Source organism: Cyrtonyx montezumae, unplaced genomic scaffold (genome assembly GCF_038088225.1).
Source record: "Cyrtonyx montezumae isolate F1298 unplaced genomic scaffold, pur_monq_1.0 scaffold_0, whole genome shotgun sequence".
In the NCBI taxonomy this organism is placed as follows: Eukaryota; Metazoa; Chordata; class Aves; order Galliformes; family Odontophoridae; genus Cyrtonyx; species Cyrtonyx montezumae.
In genome coordinates this window covers 15,608,338-15,626,631 of record NW_027071824.1, presented here as the reverse complement: position 1 = coordinate 15,626,631, position 18,294 = coordinate 15,608,338, and the positions used below count along the sequence as shown (strand labels likewise).

The 18,294-nt window shown below is 38.1% G+C and overlaps 1 protein-coding gene across 2 annotated transcripts in view; it reads right to left on the bottom strand.

Moving 5' to 3' along the window:
• Positions 1-18,294, bottom strand: part of KCNK5 (potassium two pore domain channel subfamily K member 5) — a 369,979-nt gene that overhangs the window by 329,357 nt on the left and 22,328 nt on the right. Inside the window, exons 2-5 of one of the 2 annotated variants that reach the window (XR_010623379.1) lie at positions 14,110-14,221; positions 12,605-12,771; positions 11,587-11,755; positions 9,610-10,806 (exon numbers count right to left, since the gene is read on the bottom strand). Coding sequence is in view for 1 of the 2 variants with exons in the window: in XM_065755285.1 (XP_065611357.1) it covers positions 9,986-10,806; positions 11,587-11,755; positions 12,605-12,771; positions 14,110-14,221 (1,269 nt within the window). In the remaining variant the exon portion in view is untranslated. Of the gene's footprint in view, positions 1-5,756; positions 10,807-11,586; positions 11,756-12,604; positions 12,772-14,109; positions 14,222-18,294 lie in introns of those variants that run through there. The other variant, XM_065755285.1, reaches the window with a different exon arrangement.

Genomic DNA, 18,294 nt, shown 5'->3' with positions numbered 1-18,294 from the left:
GATATTGATCTATGGTATTTCTAAAGTTGAAGTTTTGGCATTTATTGGAAATAACTGTAATTGAAAAAGTAGCACATGTGGATTTCTCTAGTGCTTAAAAAAATTCCACCGTGGGAGTTTTCTGTACCCTAGAGACTCAAAGCGTAGGCTGTCTAGGTTATATCGGTTGCCATCTGGCTCGGTCCCACTCTTTGTTTTCAGTCTCTAGGCCATTATGTCTTCAGTAAATAATCAAACATATTTTGTTCTATTCTATTTCTTTTCTTCTGTTGAATTGTTGATTAGGAGCCAAGGGTTTATTTAAACAGGTGATAACTTTGCTGCTTACTTGGTGCTACCTGAACATAGTTTGAGGTCACATCTACATGACAAATGCAGTCAAGTCAACTAATCTGAACACATAATAACAAAGTGAAGTGTTTAAGGCTTTGAAAACCTCCTGGAGAGTCTGAGAGAAATGAGAGCTAAGTTTTTCATATGCAGAGGCTTGCAGTAAAGGAACTGGAGAGGTAACTGTGGCTGAGAAGTGGGACTGGGGTGCTTCGGAAAAAGGGAACCAAGGAGAAGAAGGAGGAGGGTGACATGGAGCCAAAAAGGGTTCAACTACAACAGCTCACGTTAGGCACAAAGTCTTTCAAAAGCTGTTTTGAATCCCAGTCTCATTAACAAGTTTCCACAAGTGTTTAGGCAGGGATCACTTAGCCCATTCAGTGGTCCACTCAGAGCTCCGCAGTGAAGATCTACTCCTGATCTCCCTGGTCCACACCACTGTAAGATAAAATCCACAGCTGATGATACAAAAAGCAGAGCTGAAAATGTACAAATGCATGAACTTCTTCACTGAGGTATACTGTGAGCACTCAGCCGAGTGCCTGGATTGGTCAGTTGCTGGCTTTCTCCTCTAACTTGAGCAGCATGGGCACAGGCGCTCTTTGAGCTGGGGAAGGAAGTTCTACCTCCTGGCTGTCAGCCTGAATATCAGGTGACTCCCATGTCCTCCCTGAAGGCAGACATGATGTTCCAAGGGGTCACAGTAATTGTTACAGGATAGATAAAAAGGACCAGAGGAAAGGGAAAATGAAGACATTATAAACAAGGAGAAAAGTGGTGGGAGCCAACGGAGACAGACAAAAGACATGGAAGATCTATCCTTCCATAAAAAATGAGTTGTGTCATTACCGCTTAAGTCTGAGTAGAAGATTCATCCTGAATCTTGTTGCTATTATTTTAAAGAACAGTCACTTTGCAGTAAATAAACTGTGATAACTTCAAAGCCTTTTCCTCCCTGTCTGTGCCAGAGGAAGCTAAGTTTATCCCAAGCATTTCCAAAATCACATAACGTTTAAAAGCACAAGAATACAGGGGATCAGAAAGTTCTAAACAAAAGCCAGTTAGAGTTTCAGTGCCTTTCCACCTAATTTTCTATTGCATTTTCTGAAATAGACATTTGCCTCAAACCTACACGTTTTAACAGGCTGCCAGTTCTTTCCCACAGCTTTTGCAGCTTTCAAGTATTTGTGCCCCCCACTAACATTATACTTTTTAGTTAGTGATAAACAGTGTAGATTTAAACACCCACAGAAAAATCAGTATCACTTAGGCAGAAAATATCTTAAAAAAAGTGCTTAACATTTTTTACCAGAAAACATATTTCCTAATGTTTTAGAGTAAATCTCCTGACAAATAATGAACTTCTCAGATAAGATAGTTCTGGATCTCTAAATTCTTCTCATTCTTGACATGAATTTTATCTCTTGCTTTAAACAAATTGCTCCCAATTCAACACCCTCCTTTTAATTTCGCTTGAACGACATGTGCTAGGATTATCAGAGTGGGTGCTGAATGTCAGTCAGGCTCTCTCCTCCATTTAAGCTGCTGTAAAAGAGGAAGAACTTGCATCACAAAACTACAAAGAACTTTCAACATGAAATATAAAAATAGGTATTTACTTTATCTTGCCTTTGTTTGATACCTATCTCAGAGTCTAGCATGGTATTTCACATTAAATTAATGACAGAGAATGTTCACTTTCTGAAGAAATACAGCACAGAAGAAAAAAATCTTCAAGCCTGGCTTGCCTTCCTTAAGCCCTCCTTGTAAGCCTTTACCCCTTTCAACTAAACTGACCATTTTCTATCATTTGTTAAAAACTGTCAGCCACAAAACCTGTCACAGAGGGCAGCATCCCTTCCTCAACTGTCCAAGGTATACTGCTTACTCCTGCTCTTGTGTTCATTTCCCATTTTAATCAGAAATTAAAAAGCATAACAATTAACTTACTATTTTTTCCTTCCGTGCCAGTTGGGCCAGAGATGGGATTGGCAAAATTCCCAGGTTGAGAGGAATAGAAAATATCAAGAGGTTGTCTGTGGCTCAAATCTTGATTTGTTCCTTTACTTTTCCCTAACTGCCAGTGTACCACAGATAAGAAGCAAATACGAAGGCTGCCAGGAAAAGACAACACAGCTTTGTGAATAAATGCTTATCCTCCAGCTTCAGACACTTGTGGTTTCTATTGCAACCTGAGCATGGATGAATTTCACATTCAAGGATGCACATATTTTAAGTTATGCCCAGCAATCAGGAGTATGTAGAAACAAGTGCTCCTCTGCACTCAGTTTATTTTGATCAGCGTAAGCAGGGCCCAACCCACAAATAAGCACACAAAAGGATTTGTGTCTCTGATCTTAACGGCATTAGGAATTAATTATGATACTTCCTTATACACCCAGAAACTTAACTAGATGATAAACAGAAATGTGATCAGTGAGTGCCCTAAGCCATAGTCCATAAAACAGTGCAAAGTTGTTGACAGCCCTTGAACAAGATTTTTGTTCTCAGTGCAGGACTATATTCATTCATACTGTGCAGTCGTTTGCCTTACAGTTAAAAGGCATCTCATGGTGCTGTCACGTTCAAGTAAGATTAAAAGTGCATGAAAGTATTTAAGTACTATTTTCCCCTGAATAAATAACGTATAGATCTAATTTGAACACACAAGTACTTCTGTTTAATGTATTTAGGGAAGTATTCAAAAGAATTTTCCTAAAGTTTATCATGATAAACTTAACAAAAGAATCTATGGGATAAAAATTCACATTGACTTCAGATACGTTTTAAGACTTTCACACCAGTTTCAGAATTCACATATTCAGAGTTCTGCTATCTCTATCATTCACAGTTCCACCCAAATTTGAAGAGAAGGTGGATAAAGCATATTTTCCACAACATTTGTCATGTAGAAAACAACATAACCAGCAAAAAACAAGGAGTGAGTTGTCATCGTCTTTTCTACACTTTCCGATGAGCAGCTAAGAGAGACAATAGGAAGGCAACTCCCAATACTTCATAAAAACAGCTCCAAAAATAAAACCCTACATGTGTTTTATACATAGTTGCTTCAGTTCAACTTAAAAAAAAACAAAAACCAACCACCCCTACAAAGAAAAAAAAAAATAACACTTTGAATTTTCAAGTATTTCCGTTAGAATATTTCTCATATACGAACATATTTCACGTATACATGTATACATACACACACATATAGTTACTTAATGAGGAGTTCTTGTTGTGGGCTGTATTTGGAAACCGGGACATCAGAGGAGTCCTTGCTCGCACATGCTATCTGACAGAGCTCATTCAGGACAGTGTATTTCATCCCACCTCAACTGCCCTTTTCCAGGTTAACCCTTTTGATTTGCACTAGCAGATTTCCCTGGCCATTGAGTTGAAATATTGTGTGGGTTTCATTTTGGACCTCTATGTTCCTCTCAGTTCTGCTACTGTCTCTGTGCTAGGATGGCTACATCATCCAAAAAATAATAATAATAATAACAAAAAAAAATGATCACTTCAATTTGGTTTCATCTCAAGTCATAGAACCCCTGCTTTGACCCTCACCAAATTCATGCCCTATCAGTCTGGTTTTCTTGGGAACTGTGGCAAAAATCATGGCAGTCAAGGGCGCTAACACAATCCTGACCCCTTGCCTGTTGCAGATACTGCATTGGCTGCAACTGCAGCAGAAGGTATTTACCAATATGAAAGTCAGAAACAACCCTTTAACAAGCCCTGTAAATAACTCATTCTGTACAAGACCAATAGGTGATAAAACACAGCTAAGAGAGGTAAAAAAGGCATGGGTCTGCCAGGAAAAGGCAAGCCTGAGTGCTTGCTGTCTGTGTGTCTGTGAGGGGTGCCAAGAAGAGGCAAGAATCCTTCTATCACTTGCATATAACAGGGCAACCTGAAAATTGACCATAGGAAGCATGGGTGAACTGTGTGCTGCAGCTTCCTCCCACCCACCACTTTGTTCCTTGGGCATGCAAAGGAAATAAAGCCAGAGCTGGGCATAAAGATGAGGCCTGTAGTCTGCTTGCTGGTCAGAAGAGAACTCTGTGGGATTTTTTTTGAAACAGGAAGAAGTTGAAGTCTAATGAACACCGTGCTCTGCCCAAATCATTATTCCTATGTCCTATTATAGTATTAATAATCTTACCAGGGAAACTTACTGCTATGTAACTGTTTTCCAGAATGAAAGGTGTGAGTTCTGAATTTCCATGAAGTAAAGGCTGGTGGTATCACACTGCACCACACGTTATGAAGACCCATGATATATGTTCAGATTCCATTTTTTCTAAGTCTCAGTTAATCTGTGATTATATCTATTCAGCTATTACATTCAGAGGAACCCACAGCCAGTCATGGACTGTAAGAACAGGCACATAACAGATACAGGTTTATCCTGTTTTCCTACTTCTTGCTACTCTATCTCCTTGAAATTGCTAACTCTCTACAAAAATACTGAGGGTTGTCTGTGAGCTCTAGCTTGCCGGGATCTGTCAGAAACTTTATCAAGTGCTTATCAGACTATGTTATGTCCTACCATGGGCATCATGAGAGAATCCCCACCTCCTTCTCCTTAGGTTGTTGCAGGCATTAGCCACCAGCCTGGCACCTCCTCTTCCTCTCCTATTTCTTCTCTGTTCAGTGAACTCTTCTGGGGATGGGGGGGGGGGGGGGAATACAGAGGTTGGCTACCCTTATTTAAATCATGACAGTATCCACCATTCCCTCCCATAAACATGCATATCCCAGGTTTCCTAGCTCATGTCTCACTCCTTTCACCCAGTTGCTCAAAAGCTAATGTTCAGTCTCTACTCCCTCAGGCTGAGGTTGGCCCAGTTTCTGCAGGTATCTCCATCTCTATCATGTGTCTCACTGAGTCACATTTTGAGACGCATTAAAGCAAGAGTTTATCTGTTTTCCAGGGCATTTTAAGGAAACTGCTGCAGCTAAAACACTGCAAATACCTCTAGAACTGCAGAACATGATCATTTGCTAGAATCCTCATGAAAATTCATCAGCTGTCACTTAGATATTTCAATGGCTCTGGCATGAGATGAAGACAGCAGTCACTCCTACTTTATCCTAATACCAATCAGTTCAAACACTTCCTGTCTAATTATACAGTCTGTGAAAATAAACAGCCTTGTGAAAAACACTGCCATGGAATTAAAGTTTCCTACCTTCTTCAATAGCTGCCCAAAATTCTTGTTGTATAACATTTTGCTGAGCTGTATCTGTATCAAATTGCAGGCTGGATGCCGCTGAACCGGTCACTAATACTCTATGCTTTATTGGCTCCTCACACATTCAAGCTCTTTGGAACAGCACCAGTATCTGTGAGGTGCATTACAAATACAGAGGTGTGTAAGAATCAGCTTCATTTCTTTAGCCATTCACCCCACATCAGAGAAGTTAAATGTTAAAATTTTTATTGCAAAATATTAAAATAAATTACATTTTAAAAGACTTAGCGAATATTTACATACAGTGTGATTCCAGTAACAATCAGCAACAAAAAACAGACAGGCATATTATGGAGTGATAGAGAAAGAACAGTACAAATTTCAAAAGTCATATGAAAGACAAGCTAATTTTTTTTTAAAACACAAATCCATCACAAGTGGAATGAATCCCATGAGGCACAAAAATTACAAGTCTACAACAGAATTCTTGGTTTTCTTTTCAGGTCAACTGACTTGTATATTGCTTTTTGCTCTCCTCATCGCCAATGCTTGTCTGTTTCTACTTGTATTCTCTCAGTTCAACTGGAGAAAAATTCCTCACAATATACAACTGTGTCACCATGGATCTGTTATCAATCTATGGTTTTATTTCTATATGTTTTCCGAAATCCATTGCCAGCAACAGATTCAAAAAGCATTAGTTCAGAAAAAAGTAACATGCCACTTCTTGTATTTCTGTTAGCAATTTCGTACCAGTGTATCAGATATGTTAGACTGTCTGTCATGAGATTTGTATCTGAAAAAGATGACCTTCTGCTAAAAACAGGTTTCAATAGCATAGGACAAAAGCAAGAAGTGTCACAAAGATGTTGTGAAGGTTGAAGTCACCTAGTCTATAACATTTAAAAAGGCCTTTGTAGGAATAAACTTTTGTTGTCATGTTTCCAGATTTTATATATTTATTAATGAATTGTCTTATCTTGGTAACTTTATCAAGTTACTGTCATGGAAGTAGACCCATGTCTCACATGACGAGACTTAAAATACAGTCTACTTATAGGCAATAGTCAGAAAGAGGAGTTTTCACTTCTATTCCATCCTTTTTCATATTGCTTTAAAGTGTTTTATTTTTAAATGAATTCCTCTTTCCAGTAAGAGATCTGCCACATCTATAAAAAGTAATTACATAGCATTAAGAGATCAGCTAACATTGCTAGTCAGCCAAATGAAATCTTACATGGCAACCAAAGAAAATGTTTCCAGATTGACCAGATAAATAAAATAACTACAAAACCTTGTGAAGTAGCACTGGGGAGTTCATTCAAATTAACCAGAGGCACTTGGGAATCTGAACAGCTAAAATCCAGCCTGGACACTCCTCTACATCACTTTTCTCAAGACATGGAAGACAGGCAGACAACAAGCTGTCTGGTATAGCACTTCGGTACATCTGAGATGGCACCATAATTTTTAAAACCCTGGGAAATGGTTCAAATTTTTGGAGAAAGCCAGCATGAAAGCTGTGTGCCAATCAGAACCCTCCAAAACACTGAAAAGAAGTAGGGCTTAATAAGGCCAATTGTGTTAGCCCCTGTGTAAAAAACAATTTTTTTTCTCCCAGTAGCAGGACTGCATTAAGGCACATGATGGGATGTCTTGAGAACAGTTTTGTGAAGTGTGATTGTGTTTCCCCAAAAAAGTGGGAATTTTGTTCTTTTTAAAATAAATTTAAACCATTATTTAAATCCCACCATGTATACATACTTACAGTCTATGTTGACTGCACTTGGAAAGGCCAAAGAGCCACATCTAACTTGATAATATGAAACAGATACCATCCATTCTCAGCTCTGGCATACAAGTGCAGCACTTCACAACAGAGAATGAAGAGTCTGTGTTCCAGTGTGCAACATCGCTCCCAATCAAAGCCCAGCCAAATATCTGGGTTGTATTATTTCTGTATTAAACAGAAATGTATTCACTTACTATTTTGAAATGAAGATCAAACCTTGACTATGTTTTTCCATTTCACAGAACTTCAGCAAGCTTCTACTCTCCTTATTGTCCTGAGCTTTCTAACTGTTGCTAAAACTTTGATTCTTGCATCAATAATGGAAGACAAGTTGGAGATCAAAAAAAGCTATATGGAGTGCTTTTCCATTTTCTTTACCACAAAAAAAAAAAAAAAAAAAAGGTTAGACTTGCTGCTGTCTCATGCATGTCTTCTTACTTCACATTTCTTACAGCTACAAGGTACAGCTGTCAACCATGCTCCTTCAGACACAAAAGAAGCTGAAGGAGGGCTTGGAGTCATTTAAAAGCAATGCATAGGTGTGCGTGTGTGTATGTGGTGGGGGAGTCAGTCAGAAGTAAATCAGAACTTTCTTGATAGCACAAGTCAAATCCATCCAGCCACCCCGGCTCCAAATGGCAATAACATAATACAGTTGGATTTGAAATTACAACCTCCCTTCACCAATCAAATATACTTTAACTACTGACTCCAATTACACTGATTCCACATTTTTGTCAGCAAGACAGTTCACTTTCTATTTGAGAAATATCACATACATGGAAGATTCTGAAAAGAATAAAGACAGTCTCTTGTTTCACAGTCACGACTTCAAAACTTCTTGTCAACAGGATATCCAGAGTGTCAGTTTCCAAAGGAGAGGCCAGCAATAGAAGCTGCAGCCAGTATCTGCAGTTATTAGAAAAGTCTAGTAATTAAAGATTAGCACAGTAAGATTACATAAGCTCTTCTTACAAAGCTAGCAAGTCTGCCAGCATTACACTGAACATAAGAACAAGACAACCACTGACCGTTCACTGAACTTTGAAAACTTTAGGACGTATAGCAATGACATAAATATAGTGAAACTACATAAAATAACAGAACATGTTAAGGTTCAAAGGCCTTGGCTGTTGTCTGTTCCAAGTATATCAGATATATCAGTTCTTTTTGCCAATATGTAATCAAGAACCTCGTTTGTGGGAGCTGTCAGGATTAATGCATGGTACAGAAAAAGAAAGAAAAATGAGATCTATGGTGTAATTTTCTTTGTAGCCAAAATAATTTGGGCTTAAACATTATGAAAAGACATAACTCCTCAATTAGAAGCCCATTTCCAACCCAAATAACTTCCAGGAATTTAGAGCCAAAGTCGATTTTAAAAAGTAACTTAAGTCCTTAAATCACTTTATCATATCACACTTGTGCACAAGATGTGACACTGTTCAGCATTCTTTAAAGTGGGATAGAATAACCATTGCATATGCACATAGGTCAAGCTTCAAAACAAGTCAAATAAGCGAAGTACTATCAACTGTTTCAAAAATCAACTCTCATTCAAGTCTACTCTGAAGTACCAAGGCTGGGAGGAACATCAAACAATACTGACTAACACACTGCACAGGTCAGCAGTAGTGCTACACATCTATTCTGACAGGCATTGGGCGTTTGGAGAATATCTATGCCTCCAAAGGCAATATTTTACCTTCAGATGAACAGCATCACTAAAACTTCAACTGCACACCGATACTGTACAAAGTTCATTCAAGTATTTCCTCTAGGAAATGGACAGCGGAAGGACACTTTCAACATTAAAAAGTTGCATCTTGCTTGTGCTCATACATGCTTTGATCAGTAGGTCCTCCAGTCTCTTTACTCTTCAGCAGTTCTGGGGCTGAGTTGCAGTTTAGCAGCTCAACCGGTAAGCCTTGGCCCAGATATTTTTTCCTTGTTACAGAGCTCCTTCTCAATCCATTCCTTGGAATTTTAAATATTAATATTTTATTCACAAAATTACAATTCATTATAATTCAGTGAGCACGGACATGTTCTAGACAGATGTTTTAAAGCTTCCTCCTCAGTCTGCCAGCACACCTCAGCTAAGATCCATTTGTCTCTAGTGTTCCATTTAAAGTTTCTCATCAAGAACCACTTGTGGTTTCACCATTTTTTGTGGTAACAATGAGTAGCTTTTTTCAAAAGCAAACCTCTTGCTTCCATTTCTGATCGAAGCATTACTTAGATCCACGTTTTCAGAGGTGAAGGGCTAGTGGAGTAACCGAACACATTTGATGCCCGAAAAAATCTCTTTGCAACTGTGTACTTACACTCCCAAACTAATTCCTCAATTAAATGTATAAATGCAGAGCAGGTCCAGTGTATTAACTAGTCTTTTTGTCTACTTCATTCGAGAACCATAACATACCCAGAAGGAGCAAGGCTCCTGATTCAACTGTTATTTTACAAGTCTTTTCAGATAAACATAGCAGATGGGCTCAGGAACCAACTTAAGATAGGGAAAAAGACACTAGAGGTCATTAGTTTGGGACTTGCTTTCGTTTTCAAAGAGATAGGAGAAGCTGCAAAAACATGCCTTTCTCCTTGCTCTATTAATTTCTTTGATATGCACTGACATTTCCAGAAAACCACTATCAAGCTCACTTCACGTTGCAGCCTTCACATTGCTTACTGCATTATATTCATTCATCAGTTGTTCATAAGGCACAGAAAGTTCTAGCTCGTTGTTGGTAAAGGTAGATTCATCAGACGATGGGAATTTTACAAGATTTTTTGCAGTTTCAGGTTCCTCTACGATATTATCATCCATAGAGGATTTTGAAGTTTCCTCATCATCTGAGATATCTTCCTCTTCATCGTCATCCTCATTTACAAATGTTATATTGGCATTCTCAAATATTAAGGGTCGATAGTCTCTGGAGTCCCATACTTCACCTTCCTCTTCACTTATCCTGTCCAGCTGGTTTACAAACATGGTTCCTTCAAGAGGACTGTCTCCAATACGTTTATCATGCAGATGTCTCAAAACATGACCATTTTGAACATCCAGGGAAGACTCATCATACTCAAATGACTCTGACTTTGTGTAAGTCACCTGAGCATCTTTAATGGCATTCTGCATATTTTGTTTGGAATTTTCTACTTTAATCATCTTCTCATTGTTTGTCTTCAGGGCCTTCTTTCCAATTTGCTTAATAAGATCGTTGTAGGTCTCTTCCTTTTTTGAAAGAAAGCTGAAAATGTTCACATCCTTTGAGGCACCCATTTGAAGGGGTTTTTTAGACCGAGGGTGGTTGTCAAACGACTCTTTTCTTTTTTTTCTCCGTTTCTTGATTGCTTTGTGGACTTCTACAAACATACTGACCTTCCAGTTGACAAACAGTGAAAGCCAAGCTAGTCCCAGATAGATCCATAACTCCACAAAGTATCTGTAAAGGGCATGATAGTTTGCATCTGGATTTACACCTACAAAGAATTAAAAAACAAGAACATCAGAAATGAACTTGCAGCTGAGTTATTACTCTGAGAAATACTCAATTCCACTCTAACAGAACCTAGTTCTCTGAGCACTGCTTTGAGAGGTGGTAATCAGGGGTCTGAAACCCTCTGACAAAGTTGAACCTAGGTCTTCTACTTCTCAGCTGCATGCATTCTGACCACTGGACTACAATGTCAAACGGCAGCACATGCTCCACATAAGCTTTACAAGTGAACTTATTTTTGTTTGGAAAATTATAAGCATTCCCCCAGCCTTTAGAATACGGATATAGGCACTTTGCTTGAGAAAAGGATCAGCCTCAGAATTCTGCTTCCCAAGGATCATCCCCAAAGTCCAAGACAATGAAGTAGACTTTAGAGAAAGTAGGTTTTAGAAGGTAGACAGAATTATGTTCAGCATTTCCTGTTTGACTAGTTCTAGACAGCTGCCCAGTAATTATCACTCAACTCTGATGAAGCCCTTTAAAGGTGCTTAACTGTTGTAGTAGATAGCAAAGCTCCATGCCTGAAATAAGAATCTAGGGAAGTTGAAAGGGCTACAAATTCCAGAACCTGGATCCAGACTAAGTCCAATAAAGGCCTTATGTATCTAAACCAAGGTGGAAGAGCCAATTGGAGCAGTAGTTAGTATATTGAATCTTATATTCAGAAAAAGATGTTATGAAAAGCTTTCTGTAATTTAAGTTTAGAAGCAAAATTGCCACACTGTGCATGTATTGAAGCAATACATAAAATATAGTTACTTACCAGCAACAAAATCTCCAAATCCTATGGTGGTGATAGTAATAAACGAGTAATAGAGACCTTCAATGTAATCCCATCCTTCAGTCACCATAAAGACAAAAGGAGGAATAACCAGATGGACCAAGACACCCCAAACAATGAAAATAGCTGTGCACGTTATTTGTGCTTTCCTCTGTAAATAAAGAGAGAAAACACATAGAAACAAATCTAATTTTCCATTCATTGCACTAAGCATCATATGACAGTATCAACCATTTTGGATTTTGTGCTAAAAGTTTATCAGTCATCCCTAAAGGTCACTGACTGCTGTGAACACAACCGTGTCCTACAACAGCGTATGTAGAAGATCAAAACTGTTTGTGCTGCTTGTCTCCTATTTACACTTCCTACCATTTGCCACTCATTTAAACTCCGCATAAAATCTGCTTCACAAATCTGCTTCACAAAGCTGTATACACACATTCATTTCACCATCATACTCAGTATTTTTTCAGGTGGCAAATCTTAGTTTCAGAAACAGCTAGAATTTTCTAACTAATTTTCTGACTAATCCCACCCGAAGCTCAGTCCCTGCATTCCCACCCATTTCTGGGCAGTTATTAGAAATGAGATAAAACTCATCCAACAAGAAAAACATACATACAAAAAGAAACAGTAATTAAGAACAAAATGTCTTTCAGCTGGTTCACTGCATAATAGTAAAATGATAGTGCTAGCACAAAAAACAAAGCAGGACATCTTGTTTCCCTGCTACAGGAGCTTTCAAGGCATGTTTTTGAAACTAAAGCCTCATCTACATAAATTGTATAGACTTCTCAAATGTTTCTGCAAGATCTCATTTAGCTAAAAGTTCTGGCAGAATTAACATATAGGATCTAGCCCTCCTCAATTATTTCTACACAACACTGTTTGGGAAATTCATATTTGTAACAGTGCCTGTTTATTACCAAGAGAACAGGTAAATTAAGAGTGTAGGCATAAAAAATAAACAGCAGGAAGATAAACAAGCAGAGGATCTTACCAGGCTTACTCCTCTTTTTGTCAGAAACTGGCCTAGCCTCTTGGCACGTCCTCCAAAGAACTTCCCCAGAGCACTGATCCACGTCAAGCACAGAGGAACTCCAAAGAGCCCATAAAATATGCAAAAGAGACGCCCAGAGGGTGTCTTTGGAGAAACATTTCCGTAACCTGAAAGAGATAAGTATGTGTATGGTCTGTTCTTGCTGCAGAGAATTCAAGACAATTCTACCTATACATTAAACAACACTGCGTGGGTTTCTGCTGTATCAGATGCTCCTTACTTCATCATCTATAAGAACATTAGTCTACTCCAGCTGCTGATTCTCTGAATTTGGATGCCTTCCAACATTACTCCAGAAAATGTGCATTCCATTAGAGCAAGCTGAGAGAAGTAGTACATTTTAAGTGTTCCCTGGATAGCATGCATCTTTTTCTTGATGAGATAAATAAGAGAAAAAACTCATCCCAAAACCTCTAATAAGATTTCCCAACCTTAAGCAGCACTTAAGATTGAGTTTGAATCAACATTATGAAATTCACCTGAAGTAAACTTTCAAGTGAAAGATCCATTCTAGACATTTACACTGTGACTTGGTGCCTTCCCAAGGTAAGGGTTTGACTTAAGTAAGAAGTGTGTTTTGACACTGTAAAGTATTTCAGTTGAATTTTGTTTAAACTCAGGCTCTAAAATCAGGGTTCCTCCTACAAGTTTTCTTGTTCATGTGTGCTCCTGACATCAACTTGGTGTTAAGTTATAAGTTGGGTATTGTGAGCTTCAAGTAATAAAGTAAAACGCTGTGCTATATACGACTTAGTATTAAGAATTTCAATTACATGAACCTCCAGACTTCTCTCTCTGCTTAATCTGCATTTTATTTTATTTTTACATTGTAGGTGTAGGCAGGGTGTAGCAATAACTAGTAGCAAAAAATAATTACTGTAGAAGCAGATGGCAGATGATTTTCAGCTCTGAAAATCTGTATGTCAATGTAGAGGGTTTTATAAGCACAAAACAGTGCTTATAAAAACACTTCTAAATAACTCCTTGTTCCTTTCTTTCTTTAAGAGGATTAAGAACAGTCTAGATTGTTCTGTAAGCCAAGAATACTGCTAATTCAGTGAGATTCACATGAGCAATAGGATACTTAAGATAAAATCTTAGATGCACGTGCTTCAAGTTTAATAGAAAATTTTGTAATTGTTTCTGTTGTTTGTTTTTGTAATTGTTAAGGGATTTTATGATTTGCTAATTTAAGAATTAATGAAACTGGAATTACACCAGCTACCCCTAACAGCTCTCAAATCTTACTTCTTGGGAAGACAACTCATGGGTATACAAAAGAGCACAAGTGCCAAAAAACATTTTGCTCTACGTACCTGCCTATAGACATGTACTCTATGCAACTCCAGCCATATCAAGTTTATTCAGAGGCTGGCTTGACACAGAAATGGAAGAATACAAGCACACTGGAGTATAAGGAAAAAGTTAGGGATGTTGATACTTACCGATTGTAGTGATTACAGTAGCAGCAAAGATCACAGCATTAGGCCAGTTCCAGTTGTTGAAAGTGTTGTTCCCAGTGATGGCAACTCCCTGTCCAGCAGCATTTGATACAACCTGAAAAAACAACAACAAAAAAAACTGTTTAGAGTCACTCTTGGGAAATGTATCTGTCCCACTGAGTTTTTTTCCCTTCATTTGTAGTTGAGAAATGACCACATACTTTTTTTCCTGAAGGCCTGCCTAATACATTTACTAACAATAATTTTATGAAATATTAAAAATTAGCTTCAGCTAGCAAGATGTAATACAGGCGCTCTAACATTTAAATAGGGACTGCAATTAGATTAGCTCTAGTTTAATTAGATAAGCTTAAGTTTAACCCAAATGGATGCCTCTCAGAAACATAACAATCCTCCAGACTGCACTAGCATTTAACCTCTAGCGTAGTTCCTAGATTTGGTTTAATATTTGAGACATCTTCAGAAGTACTATCCTTTTCAAAACTATTACCTAAGTCCCATAAGACTTGGGTAAGAACAAGATGTCACAGAATCCATGACAAAGATTGTGACTAATGTTACCTCACCTGCAAGGTCAGACCATTTATAAGTCACTATAAAATTGCATTTTTTCAGTGAAGAAAGACAAATGAACACTTCTCCGAAGTATTTCATACAGGAAAACTCTAATTGTCTTTGAATACAGTCCCTTTTTCAACTCATCTTTATATCTAGCAAATGAATGCAAAGCATTTGTTTACAATGTTTTGGGGAAGAAAGTGATGTTATTGGCATTTTCACAGATTTAGCAAAGGTGTTTTTTTGACATATGTTCAAGTCTTCAGATGCTGAAAAATTATTAATTTTCAGCCTTTTGTAAGAAGGGGCTTGGAAGACACAGCCTCGGAAATTCTCTAATATAAGAACCTGATGACTTAGTACAGAAAGTCAAAGCTTAAATCAAAATCTCACATCTTTCTAATTTAGGCATTCCAGCTCCCTGAACTGAGATAGAACACCAGTTTACCACACTCTCCTGAAAACCCCAGGTTATTTATATCTTTCCTCTGTCACACCGTGCTGCTATTAAAGCCCTCTCAGGTTGCTCTGTATTTTTCCCTTCAGTGTAAACTGAGGTGTCCAAACCAACACTCTAAGGCTACATTCACATATAGAATGGTAAAAAAGCTCAATAGCTGATTTAGAATATTATCCCAATTCTCATCTCTCTTCCTCAATAAGCATTGATCACAAAAACTATCTTTAGCTAAACACCTTTTAACACAACAGGTGAGATTTACCTGTATAACTTCTTAGCAGTTTAAGGTAGGTACAAACAACCCAAATAAAGATTTGCCCCTTCCTTCCTTCCTACTTGATTAAGATCTAATCTTGGACCCAGCACAGACTCAACACAAAGTTCAATTGCTATTAGAAACATACAAGTTAAGACAGGTTTTAATTATTCTTGAGACTTATTACATTTCACCACCCTTCCAGTGTAATAAATATGCCCTCAAAGTGAATGTACTGTACATACACAAGATGCAAACAATTTAATTAAAAATGCACTTTCAACATACAAGCTATTACAGAAGATAAAAGGATGAGCATTGAAAGTGAATGAAGGTAAAGAATTAGACCTTTCTGCTGGGAAATTGAAGGTGTGTGTAAAGCTGCCTGCAGTCTTTCCGTAGCCAGCAGGCTCTGGACAGAAAAGGACGTAGAGAGAATTCTCACTAATGAAGTCATTTGTCATAAGAAAGTAGTGGAAAAGAAATAGACCTAAAACAGACTGAGGGCAGACAAGTGAGTCACCTCCTTCCAAAATATTTGAGGCAGCTATTAGAGATCACAAGAGTTCAGCTGAGCAGAGACCAAAGCAACTTCATTAAGACCTGTGGTTTGCAAACAAATCTGAAAGACCCCAAAAACATTCAAAGCATCTGATAGACCTATCATCTGTATCATCCTTGGCTTCCTTCACTGTTGAGAAAAACTCCATATGTTACATAAAACAATTTCTCCAGTTATTTTCCATGCTATTAGCTCACTTAAATTTTATTATTATTTTCTCACAGAGCAACTGATCTCATAAGAGACACTGAGGTATCTGTTGCCACTGTCACCGGGCCATTATCTCACTGCGTTACTGCACCTTCAGATCATGAGCTCAGCTTCCCACTACACAAGTACAGCTTCCTTATGATCTGTCAGTGCTGGAGGTCTAGAGTTGTGAAGAGGGCTCAAACTCAAGAGAGAGTTGCCAGAATGAGAAGCTGCCCTTCACATACAGTCTGTTGGCATTTTAGGACAGAGATGGTAAGCTATCTGAGCTTTATAAACGTTTTACATTTTTACAGATCCTCTCATGATCAAGTCAGCTCAAGATTTACCTGGGATCACTATGACTACTTAATTAAACCTCCTATATCTTGAAGGAAGGAGTTTATATGAGATACTTTGGGAACATGCTATTTGCATCCCCTCCGCACAAGTATGACTAAAAAGTATGACACAAATATGACTAAAAAGTTCTCAAAGCCAACTTTAAACAGAGAGAAGAAGCCTTGACTCCTAAGATATGAATATGTTCCTGCCTCTTAGTTCAACTTCTCCATTTGCTACTTAGGGGCAAGGCCTTAACAACAACAAGATTTTCCCAAACTGCAAAGCCACATGCTAAGATACTTAGTCACATACTAAGCTTTTTTTATACTTGCCTTGTCAAAGTTTGCTAGAAAAGGCCCCTGTAGTGCTTTAAAGGTTTGCAATAGTCAGCAGACCCATCTTGGTTTTCTTGTCTTCATATTACCAGGAGGCATATTAAGCTTGAAATTTTATCAACACCACTTGAAGGTAAAATGGGTCACAACAGAATGATACTGAGTCACGCAAGTGCTCCAAGATAAGTAACGCAAGAGCATAAAAACTAAAGAGACAAACTGGAGTCTGCCTACATGCCCATGAGTACTATAGTAACTACATGGAACATGTCATTTTACTTCAGCATCTCAATCTTCAGAAGAAAGGAAAACAGGACAATACTATTACCTTCTGCCATTGTGTGAACAAGTACACAAGCCTGTATTTTGTTCTTTCTTGAATGTTGCTTCTGCCCAGTCAAAGCTATAGCGTAAAAAGTCGCAAGTTTTTTTTTTTTTTTTTAAACAAAGAGTCAGTTTTACAACTCAATTCAAAAATATCACGCCTAAGTAAATTCAGATAAAGAATAAAAAGATTTGGAATCAGTTTACGGTGGTACTATTAATTTAAGATGTTCACCCATAACAAGACAGATGCTGTAAAGAAAGCAGCGTACATACCACTGTCACAAATTTGTTCCGAGTTATCATCATTATCCATACCCAGACATATTCCTTACAGGCTACAAACAAGTTGTTATATTCAGGTAATTCTATGTGAACTACAGCTATAAGTTTGAATGCATTCAACTTACCTGCCTTGCTAAGACAAAAGATACAGTGAACCATAAGGCTAGTACCTTTGTCACAGCAAAGTCAGACTTCCCTGTGTAATTGTTATTCCCAAAGTCTTTGACACACAAGCAATTGCAAGCTGCTGCAAGAATCAAAGAATCGTTGAGGAGAGTATGGATCCACCTGTGGTTAGTGATGCTATTTCTAAGAGTTAAGGAGTACACAAAAGCTGTGATCCAGGTTTTGCATTTTAAGTAGGCATCATAATATATCTGGAGTGAAAACCAAGACACTGTAGTAAAGGTTGACTGGATCCAAGAAGATAAGCAATAGGAAAACAAAGGACTACTGAGGTACTTATGGTCAGATGAGTTAAAGACAAAGGAAAATAAAAATGCTATATGAACTTCAGCAACTGATCCTGCCCCACAGTCACCTTATCACAAACAAAAAGAATAGCCAGACACTGTTCAGTGCCAGGTCTCCTTTGAAGAAGCTGAAGCCTTCAGTGTTTCTCGAAGTATTCCTTAGAGATCTGACACATAAGCTTACCAGTGGCTTAGAAATTCTCCCAGTGGTACGAACGATTTTCTTTTTCACACACTAAGTGTTTCTCCATAAGAAATGGGAAATAATCGAACCATTGAGCCTGAGATGGTTCATTCTACTCTCAAGAGTATTGTCATGTCTTCCCTACATAAAGGGCCAGTGCCTCCTAGTGCAAACCCCATAAAAGCAATAACTAATG